An 8,351-nucleotide genomic window follows, 5' to 3' on the forward strand; every position below is an offset into this window, starting at 1 on the left:
TTTCGCCGTATTGAGGCATCGAAAACGGCCGGAATTGTGGAAGCACAATTCACGGATTTTACACGATAATTATGCACCATCGAATCGAACCAAGATTGTGAGCGAATTTAAAGCCAGAAACGCTATGAATTCCATATATCAACCACTGTATTAACCAGATTTAGCTCTGTGTGATTTTTCTTGTTCCCATACTGAAATTGCCGCTCTGTGAAACCCGATTTCAGTCGATCGAAGAGATTCACTGAAGGAGCTGAAGGCCATACTAAAAAGTGCTTATGAAAAGGTTTTCGTGGACTGTGGAAAAATCGTTTGTATAAGTGTATTACATATAAAGGGAATTACTTTAAAGACGACAAAATAAATGTTGATGAATTATTAAATATTCTTCATTTTACTTACAATTTCCGAGTACTTTTTGTTACAATTTATAAGCAAAAACGTCATTATTTTAAATTCACATGTGGATATAACGTTTTAAAGACTTTGAAAGATTTTACCAGACGCAGTTTCTATATCTCACTACACTTAATCTCTACCGAACTCGGCTAGCATCTTCCAAGCAGAAGTACTAGGCATAGAAAAAGCATGCGAAGTTCTATTAGAAATCCACGGGAATATACATAAAGCAACTATATTTACGGATAGCCAGGCGGCCCTCCTGGCATTGTCTTCACCCATGACAAATTCCAGTATAGTTCACAACTGCAAGAGAGCACTAAGCTCAATAAAAGACAAGCTCCAACTAAACTTGATCTGGGTTCCCGGCCACAGGAACATTTTCGGTAACGAAAAAGCAGATGAGTTGGCAAAGGCAGGAGCTTTCCTCAATGAATCCGAAGCGGAGCTAATACCAAGCCCGATAGGATCGATAAAAGGAGAGATCAATAGACAATTCCAACAAATTGCAAACAACAGGTGGAAAAACATTAAAAAATGCGTCATAACTAAACAATTATGGCCAACATATGACAGTAAAAGAACCAATTACTTATTAAATAGATCAAGAAAAAGTATTTACAGAATAACAGCTACTACAACAGGGCACTAGCCATTTGGGGAACATGCGTCCAAAATGGGTATGCCCTACAACGACATCTGCCGTGGCTGTGGAGTAACAGGGAACAAGGAAACGATCTTCCACTTTCTCTGCGAATGCCCAGCTCTAGCACGGATCCGACACAAAACACTCGGAATCCACCAAGCACCAAACCTTGAATGGATTTCCACCAAAAGCATAGAGAAAGTGAAACGTAATAGCAGATACAAAAGGTTCTACGAATATTATATAAAAATGGCACATCAAGTGCTAATTGAGCCCGATAGGGCTGCACTCCTACCTACCTACGTACACTTAATCTACAAAAAATTTAGTTGATTATTAAAATATTATTTTTGATCCCAGTTAGAATGCCTCAGAAGATGGCGATGAAGTTCATGAGAAATATTACTATTTCATGTTAAAAAAAATATTAATAATTTCAAAAAACATATTTTCAAAATTAATTATTAAGAATATAGCCAAAGTGTATTTATTCCATTATTCCCGCAGGGTTTGCAACTTGCCATGAATATACTCGCTGGCGAAAATAGCATTGACATTGAAAACTCAATTACAGTTATTGGCACAACCCCAATTTAATACTCAAATTAATAACTTTATATTTGGCCAATTATTCACAGTCGTTTGCAAAAACCTGTAATTCCCCCCTTGCAGTGGGTTAGAAGAAAGCCGACGCAGATTTGCTTTACTGGCATGCATTCATTAATATTTTATTTATAATAAGTACTTTACATATCATTACCATATAATATATATTTATTGGTATTACGCTATAGTTAATTTATTAATTTCAAATAAGCATTTGAAGTATTGAAAGGCGGATTTCATCCAAACTAATGCCGACTACCCCAAATAAAAAATGCAAAAACAATTACACATATGTATATATTAAAAGTATTGAGTATTTATGTGGTGATTAATGCCGTGACTTCTACTCGCGATGCTTGCAGTCCAGGAAAAGTTGCGCCTCTGCCTGTGAATAGTTATGGCAAGCGGTTATGTAATATTCTTAGGTGTGTAAAAAATCACTCATACGCCCTGTCAGTCTTTACCTGAACAAAGCGGAATATTTCGAGCAGCATCTCATTGGAAGTCTTGCAATTGCCGCTGGGCTGTGTGTCGAAGAAGCCAGCTGCGCCGCCACCCACGCTGCCGCCCACCGAACGCTTGCCCCAGTCTGGCGAGAAGGTCAACTGTAAATAGATAATAACTGTTTTATTTACCAATTCATTGGCCGCTTTTCATGAGCTATGTGTGCACCTGACAGTTGACCACAGCCAAGAAGAGCAAGAACATGGCGGCGAAGAGTTGTGTACGTGTTGAATTCATCTTGAAGACTGTGCGGAACGTTGCTTGCTTATCGTCACTTTATTGAGGCTTTTTATACGGATCCAATTTCTTTGTGTTGCTTGCAGGACATACACAATGTCCTTATCCGTGTGTCCGTTATTACTTTTTTAATTAGTCGAGCACTTTTCGGGTTTCTCTCCAAATAATATGAGTGTCTCACTCGTAGGGTTTGATTGGAAATAGCAGATTATTATAACGACACGCGTAACATTTTTGCATTAAAAGTATATTTTTCATCCCATCCAATTTCACTCGAAAAACGTAAGTTTCGTAGGGTTAAGTCTTTCAGTTGTTGGTATTTGAGGGATTAGACCTGCAAGAAAACTAGGCAGATTGGTTGCCCGAACTCCGCGGGCCACCTGCGGGATTATCCAAAAGTACTTCGGCTACCAGACCAAGTGAGAGATCCACATATCGGACAATAATGTGCATTCCTCTTCATTGGCTTAACGGGTTTACTTAAGACGATGTCACTCTTTCTTTCAAAAGGAAAATCTTAGCGTTGCACGCTGGACATATATTTGATATGAAGAGGTCGATTCTGGATAAACAAGAGTTTAACCTGCTACTCTATTCAGAACGAAGCTGCACAAGAGTCACTCGCAGCAACTCGCGGTCGTCTGCAATAGTTGGTGGTTTGACTCCAAATACGCCATTCACTGAGAGTAAATCGGTGAAGGTGTATATGACTCCACTGTGCATGCCGGCCAATGCATGTCTGAAATTAGTTGCGTCCGAAGCCTGCTCGGCATATTGTCCTATGTCGTCGACCTCTTTATGCTCCTAGTAAGCGGTTCCGCTTCAAGCATGCGTCATCATCAGTGGCAGGCAGCTTGTGTTTGGAATTTTGACGTCTTCGGCCTTAACATACTTACAACACATTTCGCAGTTAGGAAAGAACGATTGCCAACTTGAACCCAGAAAATAGTTTTGAAATGTTTCTGAGGTAAATGTTTACTTTCGTCCAGTAGTGTCCTAAGCTATTTCCGGTTACCTCCAAGGTACAATCGTGCTAAAAAGTCAAAGTTGAAAAGCTTTGGGGTAAGCACGATACTTAGGAATTTTACCTATTTTATTCTCTCGAATCAGATGTTTTTTCTGTGGAGGACTCTCTCGCAGACAAGAGGAAATGCACCTTTTTGGTGATTCTGATCAAAACCAATATGAAAAAGCCGATGGGGAAATTGACAGCTCCATAAGCCTTTGACAGCTGCTACAATGATGCCGGAACCACAATGTCACTATTAAGCCTAACCACTTGCGAACACAGTATGGTATTATTAAGACCAAGGTGGATACGAGACAAGGGTTAGGTTAGAGATATTGTATATGAGAAGAAAAAGGATGATCGACGGTTGGGATTCCAATAGTTCAGAACTTTTGTCCGCCTTAAAAGATTAATTTATTGAATACTGTTTTCTGGTATCGACTACAAGAAGCCTACTGATGCCCAGGTGACTGACACAATAACCAAGAGTATTTAAATAATAGATACAGGGGTAGCTGGCAAGTCTAAGTACTTTCGAACGTGCTATCCTGAATACCTGTAGTAATTTCGAGGAATGGTGCCGAGTTGATAGTTCTTGGTCGGTTAAAAACTCGGGTCCCTTCCGGTTACCCGGAACCGACTGTCGTGGGAACGGTATTTTACAAACTTCGTGGCAAACTTAATATCAGCAGTATTCAGAGTCATGAGTGATAGATTTTAGAAAGCAAACAATTAAAACTTTGTCGACTTGATTTTTGTTTTACAAAAATTAGACCTTGCTTTATTAAATGTATTTGTTTGTTTTTCTCACATGAATGTATACATATACATAAATATAACGCTAAAATATTTGATTTAATTAAAATTGTACGTACAATAATGTATGCATGCATGTGTGTTGTATGAATGTAAACGCTGCGAATACTGGGCATAATGAACAGATGATTTCAATTTTATTTTTGCCATTCGAAAATGTTGCGACATGCGCTTGTGCGTTTTCGAAATGCATATTTCTTTTCAAAACAAATTGCATAAGTGCAAACAACCTTTAATGCACACACATACATACATATGTATGTTAGACATGCCGTTAGCTATATTATAGAAAAAATTCATCATCTTCAAAATTACGCTTACAAACAAACTTGTGCAGTGAAATTTTTCGGTGTATTGTCCGTCTGTATGAGATTTGTGCAATTCAGATATGTAAATATCAGCGTGTGTTTAGCCATTGCAAATAGTGAAATTAATTAATAAATACGGCAATTACTTTGTTTATTCACAAATGAACATTAAGTTCTACTTTTGCTTTGCTAAATGAAAAGTGTAAATTTTACTTGAAATTTAACTTTACAATATAACTTTTGGCATTTCAGCTTTTTAACATTTGATAAGTGTAACACAACGTTGTCTTATTTATTTTTAGACTTTTAGAATATCAGGGTGGTGTAGCAGTTGCAAACGACTTATGATTGGCTGCGTTTGCTTTTACATACATTACACTCATACATACGTTTGTACATATAAAAACGTAGGCACTCAAAATTTTATTCGTTTTGTTCAACTGTTAGTTAATATTTTTTTCTTTCTTCTCTTTAATTTTTTTTCTGATTCTTTAATATTTTTTCCTTTTCTTTAATAATTTTTAGATTTTTTGATTTGATTAACAATGTTTTACATTTTTAATTTTTATTTTCTTTCGACAATTATTAGCAAAAAATGGTGTTTTTCAATATTAAGCATAAAAATACAAATCTCTTTTGGCATAATCGTAACGATTTTCGCAATGCAATTTTATCACTTAATAAATAAAACTATTATTTTAATATTAAATACAAAACTCACATACTTATTAGTTAAACATTTTAATCGCCTGACGTTGTACATAATTAGTTTATAAAATTCACAAACATATATATATTATTTTTTTCATTTCCTTAATTTAATATGTGTATAAAATTTTAATTGGTGTTTTGATTTTTTAGCGTTTAGCGTAAATTTGGTTAACAAGTTTTTCACTGACTTATTAATTTGATTAATAAAAAACATTAAATATTTTTGGCGGTATTCGATATTTTCGTTGATTTAGTGTGGCAAAGCACATTTAGCTTACTCTTTGCTCTGTTCGGTATATACTATGGACTCTGGTGGCTTGCATTAGAATTTCGTTTTTGTACAATAAATGTAGCGTTTCAATAAATGTATTATCATAAACTGTTTTTAGTTACGTGTATACACAGATTGTTCAAGTTTTCAAGTGGTACGCTTTATAATATTTTCTTCCTCTCGTATTGCACATGTACCGTTGTTTGCTGCTACTATGAGTTACACTTGTTTTCCACTCACTTATACAATTAGTATGGATTTTTTTATGTTTGTGTGTGTGTTTTCATGTTTTTGAAGAAGTAATTCTTTATGTAATTCAGTTTATTGGCAGCATTTTTCATCAATTCCACTTCGATATCGAAAATTATTGTTAATCCTCGAAAAAATCATGTACCGTCTTCCACTCTCTAACTTCTGTCTAGCTTTTAAATGTTTCCTAATATCGCATTACAATACGCAACATTTTCGCTTGCTTTTCCTATTGTAGCTCTCCTCCAAGAATGGACGTTCGGCTAATTGAAATTTCCGCACGATTCGCACAAGCTCATGAAAAGCTTGATCCACATTGACACGCGCCTTTGCGCTGCATTCAATGTACGGTATCATGAGATTTCTGCTTACGTTTTGCGCCTCCTCCAATGACACTTGTCGATGTTGTTCCAAATCGCATTTGTTGCCAACCATCAACATGGGAAATTCATCACGATCCTTGACGCGTAGGATTTGCTTCTGGAATTTCGGTATCTCATCAAAGCTGGAATGATCGTTTAGAGCAAACACAAGCAGGAAACCCTCACCAGAGCGCATATACTGCTCACGCATAGCACTAAATTCCTCTTGACCGGCAGTATCCAAAACTATACGAAACAAATTTATTGTAAGCGTTCAAATATGAAAAAAAAATATTGATATACTTACTATCTAACTTGGCTGGGATGTCATCGATGACACATTGTTTGGTATAAGAGTCTTCAATAGTGGGATCATAGTCAGTTACAAAGTAGCTCTAAAATAGGAAAATGTGTAGAAGTTAATAATATAACCGTTTACATTTTTTATAAAAGATGGCATCTAATTCATTTTTGTCTAGTTACAATTACTACAATACAATACTGAATGTAAGTGGTATACTGATTTATATGTGTACATATGTATGTAAATTCCGCATACACTTGATATACTTGTCATAAATTTTCTTTTAATTAACAATATTTACTAAGAAAAATGTTTACTTAACAAACTGATAAAAACACGTTAGACACATGAAAGCTTGCAATAAGCAACTATATTATTCACAAAAATTATTCGCGTTTTGGTCATACAATATTCATATTTTATATATATTTATATATTTTATCTCTAACGAAACAATGGCAGTCCTCAGACACTTAAGCACTAAGCACATACATACATATGTGTAAGTACAACGGTCTAGGAACAGCTAGGAGTCTTCTTGACTTCATGCATAAAATCAAACAATATTTGGTCTATCCGTCACGTATATGTATAACTAAATATTGCCGTCATACTAAACATTTTCCTTTTTATTTTAGAATCCAATGAAAATATACACAAATATTGTAAATGACGTAAATTTCTAAAAATACGCTCATAAATAAGGTTATTATAGCAAGCAAATCTTTTACATACTTGTACACATATGTATATACTTAAGGAAAGTAAATATGAAGACAAATTTATTTGCCCAAAGCCTACAATAACATACTGGCACTAACCCTCTTTCATATGTGCACATAAACGCATAAATACGTATATTCTTAAATTTCAAATTCAATTAGGGGGAGAGATCTCACAGCCTTCAAGAGCTTGGCGCTTTATAATATTTGATATTTTTATAAGAATTGATGGACAGCAGTGTATTAAAGAGTTTCAAATGCGTCATACTAAGTATAAAGATTTTAACATTTAGATAATTGTATATACCTATATATACACATGATAATGTTTATATTAAAGTGGGTGTTGAGCTACATACAAGTATAGCATAAATATGTGTATTTCAGCATAAGCCTTAGTAGCAATATCTCAAAGTTATATGCTTTGAATTAGACATTTTCTTAAGATGACGCTACAATGTGGGCGTTGCTCGAAACTTACGACTCGAGGTGCGTTAGTAGCGAAAACCGCGCACTTATGAGTGCGATATCCCATAGAAGACAACAGCTGCTGCCCCAAATGGTAGCAACTAGTTATACTAATATTAAACGACAACGAATGTCAAGTTTTTTGGTGAGGCTACACTCGTCCAAGGTCTTTGCGTGCGTATATTCACAAATGGAAATGCGCGGATAGTGCTCCGCAATCGGCAAGCTGTTATCCAAATCAACTTGTTACGCTTTTGGTATTCTGGCTACACCTCCCCCATTCCCCACTCATCATATGTCTATTCATTTGCCGTTTGAAACATACCTGAATAAACTGTATTGTTAATGCCGATTTTCCCACACCACCACCTCCAACAATTACTAATTTGTAGGTTTGTACAGATGATCCACCGCTTTGGGCCGTATTATTTCGCGACATTTTATTAAAATATTATAATTATTTATGTACCGCAAATGTTTTCAAAAGGAAACTGACTGACGTTTGCAATTTAGCTATGGTTCCACCCGAAAAACATTTCACTACAACAACGAACACATTAATGCACAATGATGATGCTGACAGTAGACGACGTCGACTGAAGCAGCGTTGGAAATAAGTTGTCAGTTTAATTCCAACAAACAGAGATGCCAACCGCTTTACTTTCTAATAATACACATATTTAAAAGTAGTACCAACAGTTACATAAATTCATCTACGCCCATTGTGAATAAACAAGTATTT

At 35.5% G+C, this 8,351-nt stretch overlaps 2 protein-coding genes across 2 annotated transcripts; both read right to left on the reverse strand.

Annotated features, from left to right (window-relative positions):
• Positions 1–1,853: 1,853 nt before the first annotated feature.
• On the reverse strand, positions 1,854–2,399 carry LOC120778444 (adipokinetic hormone). The gene is made up of 3 exons (XM_040110234.1): positions 2,321–2,399; positions 2,113–2,253; positions 1,854–2,033 (listed from the first exon to the last, which is right to left on the reverse strand). Exons 1-3 carry the CDS (start codon positions 2,387–2,389, stop codon positions 1,992–1,994), a joined length of 252 nt encoding a protein of 83 aa, XP_039966168.1. The 5' UTR covers positions 2,390–2,399; the 3' UTR covers positions 1,854–1,991.
• Positions 2,400–5,247: 2,848 nt separating this feature from the next.
• LOC120778496 (ras-like protein 2) lies at positions 5,248–8,170 on the reverse strand. Its single transcript, XM_040110321.1, has 3 exons — positions 7,935–8,170; positions 6,423–6,510; positions 5,248–6,361 (listed from the first exon to the last, which is right to left on the reverse strand). Exons 1-3 carry the CDS (start codon positions 8,046–8,048, stop codon positions 5,952–5,954), a joined length of 612 nt encoding a protein of 203 aa, XP_039966255.1. The 5' UTR covers positions 8,049–8,170; the 3' UTR covers positions 5,248–5,951.
• Between the last annotated feature and the right edge of the window lie 181 nt (positions 8,171–8,351).

Source organism: Bactrocera tryoni, chromosome 5 (genome assembly GCF_016617805.1).
Source record: "Bactrocera tryoni isolate S06 chromosome 5, CSIRO_BtryS06_freeze2, whole genome shotgun sequence".
In the NCBI taxonomy this organism is placed as follows: domain Eukaryota; kingdom Metazoa; phylum Arthropoda; class Insecta; order Diptera; family Tephritidae; genus Bactrocera; species Bactrocera tryoni.

Bases quoted from the DNA above. Each gene is read 5' to 3' on its own strand.
- LOC120778444 (XM_040110234.1), bottom strand. From the start codon at position 2,389: ATGAATTCAACACGTACACAACTCTTCGCCGCCATGTTCTTGCTCTTC. The intron at 2,254-2,320 runs GTGCACACATAG...ATCTATTTACAG, and splicing joins TGGCTGTGGTCAACTGTCAG to TTGACCTTCTCGCCAGACTG. The intron at 2,034-2,112 runs GTAAAGACTGAC...AACTATTCACAG, and splicing joins AAATATTCCGCTTTGTTCAG to GCAGAGGCGCAACTTTTCCT.
- LOC120778496 (XM_040110321.1), bottom strand. From the start codon at position 8,048: ATGTCGCGAAATAATACGGCCCAAAGCGGTGGATCATCTGTACAAACC. The intron at 6,511-7,934 runs GTATGTTTCAAA...TTCCTATTTTAG, and splicing joins TAACAATACAGTTTATTCAG to AGCTACTTTGTAACTGACTA. The intron at 6,362-6,422 runs GTAAGTATATCA...TGTTTCGTATAG, and splicing joins CATCCCAGCCAAGTTAGATA to TTTTGGATACTGCCGGTCAA.